We start from the raw sequence: 13340 nt of genomic DNA, 5'->3' as shown, positions 1-13340 counted from the left end.
GTCCTCGGTCAGAACTTGATTTTCATGTTTAATTTGTCCAGAAGTGATTAATTGTGACTTTAGTGACTCACACAGCAGATCTGGCTCATAAACTGCTCTGTTTATGAGCTGTAGCTTTGTGGGTAAACACACCGATTCTGTTCTCCCGGGCCTCTGCTGCTCCTCTCTGGGGGTTTTGGGTCCTTTAGACTTAAAGTCAGAATAACAGAGATGTTGTCCGACCGTATTACACACTCTGATGTTGTTATTACAAATGTCTTGTATTAGGAATTAACTTCTCATCACAACACTGCTGCTGCTTGAATCATCTGAGCCCTGAAGCGGTTGCCGGTCTGTGCCTTAGCTAAGTTGCTAACATTATAACGTAACAATGGCTGAACTCGACAGTATGCGCTCAGTATTCCCGACCACCCTAATGTTAGCTGATGAAACACAGATGCTACGTGACAGCGATGGTTTCTACTATTTCCTGACAGACCAAGTTGTCAGGAGCCGGAAACAACCATCATAATTCTTCCAGACAAAAACAAAACAATCGTTTCTGACCTGACAAACATTTTAAAATGATTATTTCAGAGTCATAATAATGTCTTTCAAGAAAAGAGATACTATTGTTCTCCTCCATTGTACAAACTCTTTAAGTGTATTATTTAAAAAAATCTATATTATCAGTAAGACCTTTGAGCTTTGTGAATTCTCTCCAGCTGTTCCTGATCAGCGTTCCAACAAACCCTTTTGTGATGGATTTCAAACTTGATCTCACCTGATTTTACTTGTTTTTCTGGGACAAAGCACAATAACTGTAAAACTTTCAATATGTTATTTCCAGATTTTACCCCAGTCACTTACTTTTGTCTGCAGTTCCTGGGCAGATGGATCTTAAGAATTAAAAAACAAAGGAAAAAAACAACAAGACAACATATATTCAATTGCACAATAAGGGATTTTTGATGTCTTAAAGCACTGGTTTCAAATTAAAAGACAGATGGCATCTAGTTGAGTTTCTGTCTCCTACAGATCCTTGTTTTGTGTTTTCTTTTGCTGTAATTCATGATAACAAATACTTAATGTTGCAAGTCATACTTCTTCTAATTTGCTTGCCGTCTTACGTCTCAGACATGCACTCTGACGAGTGTCGCCCTCCGTCCAAGTTCCTCATTTCTGATAATGAAACTCTTCAGTTTGCGTTGATTACGCTTGTGTTTAGCTTTAATTACAACACCACTGCAGATGGGGAGCTGCTGAGATTTACATATGGATCGCTAAAAAGCCCGGCGCGTGACCAAACGAGTAGCCCCGGAAAGAGCTCTCGTGTCTGCCGGCACAACTCGACGGAGCAAAGTTAGGATCTGATAAAACACGATTGTGCTGCAATGATTTCCACGGCGTGTTATTGGTAACTGTATGTTGGAGCTGAATTTGAATGAGTTGACCTGTTAAATGCTTATAAAAACATCACAGTTGTTGGGATGTTAACCCACTAATTATTAACAACAACAGCTATGCAAATGCATCTCAGTTCCTCTGCGTGCATAACATATTCGACACCATCAAACCATTTGCATTTTGATGCGACATATGACACGCGTCACAGTTTCTTTGATAACGAGGTCTGAATTAAATGGTGCAAACTGAAGATTTTACTGTTTTTTCTGAAGAGATTCTGGTAAAATGTCACTTTTTTAAAAGTGTTACTTAGAAGTTAATCCTCAGTTTTCTTACGTTGGAGGATTTTTGTCCTGTAATTAATTTGATCTAATTGTTCATAATTATTTAAGAGGCGCGTCGCTCTGTAACTGGAGCTGTTGATGCTTATAAATACTTTAAAAAAAAATGCTGCATCTTTTAAAAACAGAGTTCAATTACTCACCACATTTATTTCATGTATTCTCTCAGATCTTCCCTTATAAATGTTATTATTTTGGAGTATTTTGTAACGTACATCAGAAACATTCAGTCACGTTTAACGATGATGGCAGAAAGCCGACAAAAGCTGGTTAATTGCTGCCGAGTCAGAGTGCAAGTACAATAAATGGCAGCGCTCCTTTTGAAGTGAACGTGGTCCCTTTAATGCAGATGGTAACATTTCCTCTCCCCATTACTGCGTTCAGTATAATGAAGTGTGATGTTAATACGACAGCCCCTTGATGGTTGATATTTGTTGTCCCATTGATCTGCAATTTCAACCTTCAACCAGAAAATGGCATCCTTGTTGGGGGGAAACAGGATATTGTCAGATAATACTCCCCCATAAATCTGATTCTTTCCCATAATGCACCAGAGTGCACGTTAACATTCATTATCAGAGATGTGAACGCTGAGGATTGTTAATGTTTTGCCACATTAAAGGAAAACTCGCGCCAAAATGCAACCTAGGGTTTTTCAAAATGCAACCTAGGGTTTTTTTGTCAATGTAAATGAGTCAAACCTTCTAAAGCATAATTATGACAAAAGAGGCACTTATAAGATTTACCAGATTTTCATTTTCAGGTCAAACTCATTTTCAATGGGAGTGCTACGGGCACTTTTACGACAGCATCACAAGCTCTATTTTTAAAACAGTAAGAAGTCTCGACACAACATGAAACTTTGCTGGTAGCATCACCAGGGTCTCTACACATGAACACCAGCACTGACAACATTGTTTGTGTACACAGAGTTTACTAAAAAGAAAGTTTTTGAACAACTCACGTTAGCAGTAGCTTGTTCAGCTCGCCGCCGTCCTGGCAGTGGAGAAATAGCGATCTCTGAATGTGACGTAACCTGGAGGACAGTTAAGGCGGAACGCTCCTCAAGCTTAGTTCCATATAAATGCTCAGATAATTTGTTGTTTTGTCGTTAGCAAAAAACAATATTGACCTTGAAGCTGAAGAAGGAGCCTCATATGAGAAATAATACTAAAATCAAAAAATGGGAAAGTCACGTGAGACATCGCGTGGATAGTTGTTGCTGGAAGACATAAGTTCCACCTTAACTGTCCTCCAGGTTATGTCACATTCAGAGATCGACACTTCTCCACTGGCAGGACGGCGGCGAGAGGAACAAGCTACTGCTAACATGAGTTGTCCATGTGTAGAGACCCTGGTGATACTACATCTAAATCTTAAAAGTGCCTCTTTGGTCGTAATTATGCTTTTACACAACGGTTTGACTCATATACATTCACAAAAAAAAGCTTAGGTTGCATTTTGGCGAGAGTTTTGCTTTATGGACCCTCAACAGGCTTTTCTAACATGTGTCTTTGTGATGCAACACCAGGCTAAATCTGATCTCTGCTTCTTTTCCTAACACCAGATCGAGATCGTCCACAAGAACCAGGCGCCCATGTTGATGGGACCGCAGCAGGGCCGCAGCTTCTTCTCGTCCTTCATCCGACGAACGCGCACCGAGAGCAAAGACTGATCCGTCCAGACCTCGGGAGTCATCACGAGCTCCCGAAAGAGTTGCGGCGGTCACAAGTGGATCATCTCTCGGCCCCCATTAGCGAAGAGGGTCTTTTGACGCCTGTTTGATAGCCCAGCGTACGGTAGCGATCTGTAGGTTCAGTGAGCATCGCCTGCAGCATGTGGAGACGTCACCGAGAAGAAGCCGCTCAATTAATCGGGAAGGAGGCGTGCGTAGAGCCGACGCTTTGACCGACGGCGTGTAGTTTTTAGTCCAGCTCCAAAAATACTGAAGCTATTTCGGGAAGCTTGATTTTTCTAAAAAGCCTGTTTTTATTTCTGCTGTTGTGATCCGTGCCATGTGGACAAAAAAACCCACAGATGAATGTGTTTTTTTTTTTGGTGATATGATGTATTTATTTATTTATTTATTCATATTTTGCTGCTATTGATGTTTTTTAAACAGGTTTTTTTTTTTGCATTTGCATACCCCTGATGCATGATGGACACTGAGCGAGGTTGCTGCTGTTGAAGCTGACATATCTGGAGTCAGCGGCTGATCTTTTTTCCTCCCCCCAAAGTGTTTAGTAAGAAGTGAAGTGTCTTTGCTCAGCGCTTGACTCATGAATGGCTTCAAGTGGCGTAAAAAAAAAAAAAAAAGAAGAAGACAGAGAAATAAGCTTTTTTGCTTGCTTTCTTTTTTTTATAAAACGGTTCCTGCAAAGTCATCCTTGTCATGTTTTGATCTGCCGTGTTGCTGCTCCGTCGGAGGAAAAAAAAAAAAAAGATGAAGGAATGATTTAACGGTCTTCATGAAAAATGCATGACACTCTTTGTTTCACGTCGCACGAGAGAGACGTCCGGACAGTTTTACCAACCGCGTGCACACTTTCTTGTTTGCATGAGTGGCCTCAGATCTGTTTTGACACATTGTGGAAAATTGATCGTTTTTGGGTTTTTTGACAACTGCAACTTTTTTTCGCACGGTTTTAAAGCATATCGTTACTTTATCTATGAAAAAATGGCTGCGTTTGTGTGGGATCCTGTGTTTTTTTTTCAGGTTCTCAGGTAACTCTGAAGTGTAAAGGGCAACAAAACAAAAAAAAACAAAAAAAAAGAGCGTAACGTGTTTGTTGGTACGATGACCGTGCAGCTCCTCCGAGTCATTGATTTTTTGCCCTGATGTCTACTGTTGAGTGTTTACAGTCCGCCGCGCATACGAGCGTACATTAACCAATTAAAGTCTAAATACAAAATGACTATTGACATATATATTGTACCGGCTTGATTTAAAGAATCAATACTGAAAATCAATGCCATCCAGTGATTACAGTTCTCAGAGGCATTTTACAACCACTCACGTGTGCAGACACCGTCTGGGGAAAAAAAACTGTAGTGCACCTTTAACTTATTATTATTATTATTAGCTTATACAAATAAAAGACATTATTCTGTATTTGTCTTATCGCGTCTCACTAAAGATAAACACAAACATGACTTCAGATTTCAGGGGGTTTGTTACGGACCCACCGGTGCGACACACACCTGAATGTGTTGTTTTTAACAGAACTGCGCTTCTGCTTTTGTTTTTTTGGTTTGTTTTTTGTTCCAAGGAAGAATTACAGGCTCTTAAAGTCTTTAAAAAGTCTTTAAACAGTCTTTTAAAATTAAAAAAAAAAAAAATTTAAAAGTGCCATACCTCCAGAGGAGACCGAGGTCTGCTCTGTCTCCATCTCTTTGCTTTGTACTCTGCAGCGTTTGTACAGTGAAGGTTGTATTTTTGTACACAGTATTATTTATTTTTCCGCTTACTGCTTCACTCTAGAACTCACACCGTGTCGTTCCGCCTAAAACAAATTATTGCCTGCCAAGTGTTGACTCGGAAAAAAAAAAAAAGTGATGATGGAAATAATAATAAAAAAAAAAGCTTTTGTTGTTTGATGTGTTGTTCTGGTGTTCTGTGTGCATTTGACCATTGACCCCCCCGACACACAAAACATGGTGAAGAAATATAAAAACTATAATAATACTGCAGCTTTTTGTGTATATTCAGTCATCCTGTTTTATCCAAGAGTTAGAAAACAAGAGCTGCTGTAGTCGACAGATTAGGGATCTTACTTAGTCAAAGAGAAGAAGTGTAACTTTTATACTCTACGTCACGTAGTCACCCATCTTATTCATGGAAAATGACCAGAATGTTAATTATCCGTTATAAATTAGGACTACGCAACAGCTGACAACACCACCGCCCCCATCAGCTGGTGGATGTGAAGTGATAATGATCAGTTTTCTTCTGCACCAATCAAATTATTCATTCCTAATGATCGATGGCCTGTTGACCTCAACACTGAAGAGGCGCCTTACAAGGAATTACAAGATCCTAATCACAGTTTTCAATAAATATGTACAAAACAGACATTATCATAGATTTCTTAACAAAGACTTCCATCAGTTTCAGTTCGACTTTCATGGAAAACACTGTCGGACTTCTGCACAGTCGACTCTTCAGGGATTCTGGTGAGAAAGAAAGAAAGTCGGTCCTGTTTGTCCTGAGTGGCACTTGGTTTACTGCGTGTCTCGGTGTCAGATGGGTGGACGCCTACACTTGAACCGCGTTCCTTCTTCCTCGGGGGGGTTCAGCAGGAGTGACATGGTACTTCACTTCACATCCACTTCACCTGCCTGGTAATGGAACCCTGCCTGGATCCAAGATGGCATCAGCGTGACCACTGCTGCCTCCCGATATGTCCGTCCTTCAGTCAAGTGTTTAATGCGAAGGTAAAGGTTCCTTTTTCAGGGGGTTTATCTGAGATCTGTCCTGTATCGGGGAAATCTTTATATTGATTGATGTACTGTAAAAAACAAACAAAACATGATTTTACAATCTATTCACATTTATTTCACAGCCAGTTACGTTTACGTAATTGCGTTCAGTTAGATTACAGAACATAAAATAAAGTTTTTCATTTGAAATGTTTAAATGTATTTGTTTTGTTATTTTATTTTTGTGTCCCTCTCCTAAAGCTGACTATACAAGTCTGTATGATTACATGCAGACTTTTCACAGTGTTTATCAGAAATTCCTGCCACATGTCTTATTTTGTCTGATGGCTTTTGACTTTTCTTGAAGGTTTCTGCTGGTGCTGAAACTTGATGGGTTAAGTAAAATAATACAAAGTAAGAAATAAAGATATTAATAGACAAATCAGGTCAAATTTATTCATGTAACTCAACATGACACATTTTCAAAGAAATATATACAATAAAAAAGTGTCACTCCTGATTTGACATCCTCAATGCAGACAAAGATAGTTAATCAGATTAACACTTTGACCATACATAAATAAATAAATAAATAAACCTCCAGAAGAGCAACAGAGATGGTATCACCCCTCCGAGAAGGAAAGACATGCAGTAAATCATACATGTAGCCTGAAGACAAAGGCCTGTGTAACCTTAATGACAGTATTATGTAAGTAAAGTATACATTTAGTAATAATAAGTGTAATAAATTTAAAGAAAGAAACTAACTTGAAGACTGCTGGCAAACAGTTTTAAGCAGACATAGCTGTCTAGATACATTACGGTAGCTTAACTGAGTAGCCAGCTAACGTTTCCACATAAACGTTAGCCTGCTTACTTACCCAAACCACAGGCCGTGTTCACACGTTGTTCCACTGCTATTTTATTTTGATATAAATGAATTATAAATTAAGTTAATCCAAAATAAATAAAATGAAATATAACATTTAGCTGACTTAACCACAGGCTTCTTAGTGTTTATGTTAATAACTGCGTAAAGAATCAACAGTCATATATTTAGCCAAAGGATATTCCTGTGTAACTTCAACAACAGTGGGATGACGCAGTATGAGGTAAGTAAAGTTTATAACATGTATAAGTGTAACAACTAACAATATGAAGTCTGCAGCTGAAATAAGGAATCAATGTCAAAAAATGCTGTCTAGCTAGTATCTGCATCAGCTTAGCTGACTAGCAGAGTAAAGTTACTATTAGCCAGTAACATTAGTAGACTAGCTTTGCCATCCCTGTGCTAACGTAACTGCTAGCCTTGTATTCACATATATATATATATATATATATATATATATATATATAGAGAGAGAGAGAGAGAGAGAGAGAGAGAGAGAGATTGGTTATTTTAGTATAAATTATTTAGACTATATTTGTACAGTATGTTGATTTATGCATTCATTATACATTATACATTAGCTGACTAGCAAGCTAATATTAGTGAACTAGATTTACTGTCTCATAGCTAACATGGCTAAACTCCTAGCCTTGTGTTCATATGTTGTTTAACTGAATTTTTTGTTTTAACATAATTGTATTATAGTCTATATTTGTATAGTATGTTGATTCATACATTATAAGAAATATAAATTCTTCCTGACTGTTTTTTAAGCTTGTTTAAGGAACGAGTGTAGAGAGAATGCTGTCTAGCTAGTGTCTGTGTTAGCTTAGCTGACTAGCTAGTTAACATGAGTGAACTAGCCCTACTGTCTCATAGCGAACATGGCTAAACTCCTAGCCTTGTGTTCATATGTTGTTTAATTGAATTTTTTGTTTTAATATAAATGTATTATATACTATATTTGTAAAGTATGTTGATTCATACATTATAAGAAATATAACATCTTCCTGATTGTTGTTTTAAGCTTGTTTAAGGAAAGAGAATGCTGTCTAGCTTGTATCTGTTAGCTTAGCTGACTAGCTAGCTAACATTACTGATCTAGCTCTACTGTCTCATAGCTAACATAGCTAAACTCCTAGTCTTGTGTTCACATGTTGTTCAATTTATATTTGTATTTTAATATACATGTATTATAGATTATATTCAATACTGATAACCAACTGAATTTGTGTTTTTTAAGCTTCCAACAGTGTTCAAGCAAATGACTGCTAAAGGAAGCTGCAGGAAAAACAGCTTCAGGCTGAGATGCTTCTCTTTTAACTCAATCTGTCATGTGTTTTTCTTTTCACAGCAGTGTTTGGTGTGGGTTTTTTTGGAAGCTGTCCTCAGTTCTGCCCGGTGACCTGTGCTTCACTTCCAGGTCAGCGCCTTCTGCGGGTCCTCGGCACTCCCAACAATGTATCCCTTACAGGAGAGAGGGGAGAGCTGGCGCAGCAGCGAGTCCCTCTGGAGGCTCTTCAAAACACAGTTACCATGGACACAAACTTGACCGGGAGAGGAGTGACTGTGTGTGTGTGTGTGTGTGTGTGTGTGTGTGTGTGTGTGTGTGTGTGTGTGTGTGTGTGTGTGTGTGTGTGTGTGTGTGTGTGCGGGTGCAGTTTGCATGTGTGTGTTTTTTGCAAGTCTGAACTCCAAAAAGCTCCAAATTACGCACAAGATTTCTGCTAATAAACATAAATCCAAACTTTAAACGCCAGAGCGCATCGACTCCTTCTCCGGTTGCTTCACCGCCTGCAGCCGTGCAGCGTGATTGACTGCCAGCAATCTGATCCGGTGAAAGACATTGACAACCAATAGGAGAGCGGGAGCGCGGCTTGTTTCCATGGGAGGCCCCGGGGAGGCGATGCCAAGCCTCGCTAGAAAGCAACGCAGCGAGCAGGGGGGAGAAGCGCAGGCGAGCAGCCGGGACTGTGGAGATCCTGCGAGCCGCTCCGTGGCACTCTGCAAGCGGATGAATAAAAGCGAGGTCGCTAGGTAACTGCACGCTTTCATACACACCCTCCGTCACAAGTTTAATTCTGCAACAGTGGTGGGAGAAAGAAAAAAAAAAAAACATTTCGCTGCGCGCTCCGCGTCTTTACGCACGACGTTTGCAGATTTGGCAACTTAACTTTTGCAGCGTCGCCGGATGTGTTTGTCTGTAATATCGCAGGAGAAGGTTCCTGATCTGTATGAGAGATTCACGTCCTTCCTTCTTTCCTCCTTTTTTCTGTATCTGAAGGGTGACCGGACAGGAGACTCTGCAGATCGCTCATCTTTTAAAGCCACAGCGGCGCAGAATGGATGGATTTCACGACCAGCAGGTGCCTTATTGTAACTCCAAAGTGAGTGAAGCCAAAATCAGATCACAGACTCACATCTTCCACATCATCTATAACATCTTTTTATTGTCTCTTCTTCTCTCTGATACTTCTTTTTTTTATTTGCTCTGATCTCCTCTCTGCCTTTCTCTCTGCTGCTGCTGCTGCTGCTGCTGCTGCTGCCAAACACTCATTCTCCCCCTCAGGGACCATTTAAGTTGCATTTAATCATCAAAGATAAGCAGCTACACAAGGTGCCCACTCCTGAACACACCTACATGCTTGGTCCTGCACCGTGCTACTACATTTTCATTCTATCTTGATGAGTGGAGCACAGGGGTCCCTCTGCACCGGGTTCAGGCTTTTACAAGTGTCAGAGGCATCCATGAGTGGCTCATTGAGGCTCTTTCAGTTGCACGTGTGCTGCAGCCAACAACACAATCACTTGACTCCGGCGAAAAAAAGGAATTGATTTGTGTCCTCTTTTTTTTGTGTGTGTTATTTTGCAGAAGCCGCAGGAGAAGACAACGAGCTGCCAGAGGCCGGCACATGACAGAAAGAGAAAATTCATTAAGTCTGACCTGGCTCTGGACACTGAAGGTAGGCAGAGGGCAGCGGGAGAAGTTAATTTCACGGCTCCTAAACATTTAGCAAAATTCAATTGGTTTGTGGCCACCTGTGCTGCTAAGTACAGAATCTCAATTACAACACAGCGGCCTGTGATGGTTCTCACAAGCCTCTGTCAGCGGTCAGAGACACAAATTGACTTGTTATTAGCTGCACACGTGCCCACCGAGCCTCCGCCAGCATATCAGCCCTCCGTAATGAAGTCAGTTGTTTCTGATACTTCTCCTGAGCTTTGACTCTGTTTCTTTCTTTTTTTCTTTTTTTTAAAAAAAACTGCCTTCAAACCTTGTTCTCTGCTTTGGTTCTCTCCCCTCCTCACCACCTCCACCTCCTCCTCCAGAGCTCTTCCAGGACCTCAGTCAGCTGCAGGAGACTTGGCTGGCAGAAGGTGAGTGTTTCAAATCTTGAGCAAAAAAAAAAAGGAGGAGAGCGATGGGTAAAAATGGATAGGTTGTAAGAGGAGAGGAGAGGAGAGGAGGAGGTGGGGGGGGGGAGAAAAAGAGCTGCCTGGAGTTACTTGCCTAGCGTCGCAGTCCAATTAAAAGCCTGTGTGGAAGAGGCACCTTGTGTGTCATGCATACATTAGAGACTGTGAGCGAGGGGTCTTGAGGGAGACCGAGGAGGCTCTACCCAGAGAGTGTCATCACAAATTACCAGGAGAAGGCTCTCCGACGCTCACTGTCTCTTCTGCTTTTGGCAGGAGCTAACGCGCTGCACGCCAGCCGCCGCCGCCACCACCTCCACCTCTATACCAGAGCTCTGCTGTAGCCTCTCTCTCTCTCTCTCTCTCTCTCTCTCTCTCTCTCTCTCTCTCTCTCTCTCTCTCTCTCTCTCTCTCTCTCTCTCTCTCTCTCCTCTCTCTCTCTCTCTCCCTCTCTCTGCCTCTCTCTGCCTCCTCTCAGCACACCTCTCTATCTTCTCCAGCTGTACCATCACCTTGTCTTCTTCAATTTCATTTCTTGGCAGCAAAAAAAAAGAAAAGAAAGAAAGAAAAAAGAGAGAATGGATCTATAATTTTTTTTTTCTTAATCGCAGACTTCTAAACCAGCAGAATCAGCCTCTCACATCGACTGTTTTTTTTTTGTTTGTTTTTTTTAATTATATATTCATCAATCTCTACATTTTTCTTAAAATATATTTTTGTCTCTGATGGCAAGACGTGCTCATTGTGGTCTAACTGAGACGTGATGCTTCAGGATTTAAGCGCGAGTGTCCTCTTTCCATCGTGTCTGCAGCACCGAAGTTTTGGTCAGTGGTGAATATTGTTCTTTATCTTGTTTTTCTTCTTCCTGACTTTGTTCCGTGTTGTTCTTCTGTGCATGTGCATGTTGGTCCACTCGGCTTCTTTTTGTTGCTTGACTTTGTCGTATTTGCATCTCACTGAGAAGCAAAACGTGCTTCTGAATATTTGCATGTAAGCTGGGAGTTAATATTTCAGCTTCAGGTCAAAACATTTTTTTTTTTAAGAGTTCATGGAAGAAGTTTTATGATTTGATCCGTCTGTGTAAAAGCTGAAATCCAGACAGAGTGTGAAGTTGTACATGACTGCTTTGAAAGAGCGATTTAAACCACTTTTTGTATTTATTTAGAAAAGAAACAAAATTGCTGTTATTTTCTCTGCAAAAGGGCCAAAACACTGGTGTGGAAATTAAGAATTTCAAATGTTCTGTAACGTTAGTGATGCTCGACTACATCTTCCCCTTCTCTACACCGTGTGGATACATGAAAATTAATTTATAAGAGTAGGAAAAAAACAATTTATTCAGTGGTAAAATTTTGTGTTAATTGCTACAAAATAGTGACAAAATGTAACACTTCTGAAAAAATGTATGTTTTAATGTGTGAAATTACTTTCGGGGTTATTTTTAGTCCCTTCAATTAAAATAGGATGATTAGAAATTATGAGAAGACGTGAAGATCTGCAGCGTAAAGGCAAAACGTAACATACGTGCAGTATGTTGTTTTATTCACGCAGAACGAGTCAGTTAAAATGTTTAATAATTACAATTTAGAACGGTAACATGCAAACCTGCCCCCCAAAAGATATCAATCTCAATGTATTAGTGAGTTTGTAAAGCCGTAACTCCAGTTATAAAGTAGAATCCTCCAGTGTGCCGTATGATTGAATCAACTCACATAGTTTTTTTTTTTGTAAGAACAAGGATTGAATTGTTTCACGTCCTCTGGAAAAAGTGTCTGGAGAAATTTTATCTCTCGCAGCCGTCACACAGGTGAAGAAGACTCTCCGTCATTTATCTGCTCCATCAGTTTTCTTCTTCAGCACATTTGAAAACGCTCGTCGTTCAAATCCAGAGCTTTTTTTCTTTTTAAAAAAAAAAAAAAAAAAAAAAGTAAAGTATGCTTTGAAACAGATATTGGAGTAGTCGAGCCAACTCTGAGCAGCAGTTAGATTATGAGGTCGGCGCGGTGCTTCACCGCAGGGCGCGTAAAAAAAAAAAGAATAAGACACGATTTTAATATTTCAGTATCCAAAGTGAGGAAAGAGACGGCGGCGGCTGATAAAGAGGTATTACTGTTAAAGATTACAGTTCTGCCTGTCGTGGATCAACGTGATGATGGTATGCTTCAAGATTTGTAGATTTAATGAATGACTTCCTGTCCATTAAGATGAAAAGGAATACCTCCCCGTTCTCTTAAGATTTATTAGTTCAGGTAATTGGAACGAGAGGAGGAATTATGGGAGAGCAACCGAATTTCCGACTCCCCGAGAACGAGATGGTTGAGAGGGCGTTCGTCAGCTGACAGGCGTGTGTTTGACACCTAGAAACCACGACTGCCCTCCACCTCCACCTCCACCTCCACTCAGGTCTTCTCTGTCCCGCCAGGAAATAAAAAGTCACATGGTAGATTTCTCGGTATAAGACTACGTTGGGTTTTTGTTCGTATAGAGTCTTGTAGTTTGTCTGTTTGACATCGCTGCACGCAGGATGTTGAATTTGTTTAAAAGTCGCACTCGGAGCTGTCGCAGGTTCAGGAAACACCTCGGACAGTCTTCTCCTGCTCAGGCCTCTTTTACAACGTCTCCATTTTTCATCCTCACTCCTTTTTTTGTCTTCCTCCTTCTGTCCCTCTCCCTCCCTCCCTCTCCCTCTCTCTCTCTCTTTTCTTTTTTTTGTTTTTTTTGTTTTGTGAATGGCGGCAGATTTCCAGCTCTGCCGTTCTCCCCAGGAGTTTGTTGCAGGGATCAGCTGGCTCATTCACAGACTGAGGCCGGTGACTCATCCATCCTGTACTTCCTTTTTTTTTTTTTTTTCGGACACAGAGACTCTGCTGCTTTTCCTTTTTTTTTTTTCC

At 40.6% G+C, this 13340-nt stretch overlaps 2 protein-coding genes and 1 long non-coding RNA gene across 18 annotated transcripts in view; 2 read left to right on the top strand and 1 right to left on the bottom strand.

The window, feature by feature from the left end:
- dgkb (diacylglycerol kinase, beta) overlaps positions 1-5324 on the top strand; it is a 95064-nt gene extending 89740 nt beyond the window's left edge. For 9 of the 10 annotated variants that reach the window (XM_037073222.1, XM_037073220.1, XM_037073225.1 and 6 more), the window contains one exon: positions 3295-5324. In XM_037073222.1, the coding sequence (XP_036929117.1) occupies positions 3295-3402 (108 nt within the window). In that variant the 3' untranslated portion in view covers positions 3403-5324. The remainder of the gene's footprint in view (positions 1-3294) is intronic. The other variant, XR_005070529.1, reaches the window with a different exon arrangement.
- LOC119005526 lies at positions 3851-7161 on the bottom strand. Its single transcript, XR_005070531.1, has 2 exons — positions 7028-7161; positions 3851-6235 (listed from the first exon to the last, which is right to left on the bottom strand). It is a non-coding gene; the product is annotated as an uncharacterized LOC119005526 (long non-coding RNA).
- Positions 7124-13340, top strand: part of etv1 (ETS variant transcription factor 1) — a 25288-nt gene continuing 19071 nt past the window's right edge. For 3 of the 7 annotated variants that reach the window (XM_037073232.1, XM_037073229.1, XM_037073230.1), the window contains exons 1-5: positions 7124-7258; positions 8390-9072; positions 9320-9422; positions 9908-9998; positions 10366-10413. In XM_037073232.1, coding sequence (XP_036929127.1) covers positions 8921-9072; positions 9320-9422; positions 9908-9998; positions 10366-10413 — 394 coding nt within the window. In that variant the 5' untranslated portion in view covers positions 7124-7258; positions 8390-8920. Of the gene's footprint in view, positions 7259-8389; positions 9073-9319; positions 9423-9907; positions 9999-10365; positions 10414-10661; positions 11274-13340 lie in introns of those variants that run through there. The other 4 variants (XM_037073231.1, XM_037073234.1, XM_037073235.1 and 1 more) reach the window with 4 other exon arrangements.

Source organism: Acanthopagrus latus, chromosome 17 (genome assembly GCF_904848185.1).
Source record: "Acanthopagrus latus isolate v.2019 chromosome 17, fAcaLat1.1, whole genome shotgun sequence".
In the NCBI taxonomy this organism is placed as follows: Eukaryota; Metazoa; Chordata; class Actinopteri; order Spariformes; family Sparidae; genus Acanthopagrus; species Acanthopagrus latus.
The sequence above is the reverse complement of the archived record's forward strand: the minus strand, read 5'-3'. Positions and strand labels throughout refer to the sequence as shown.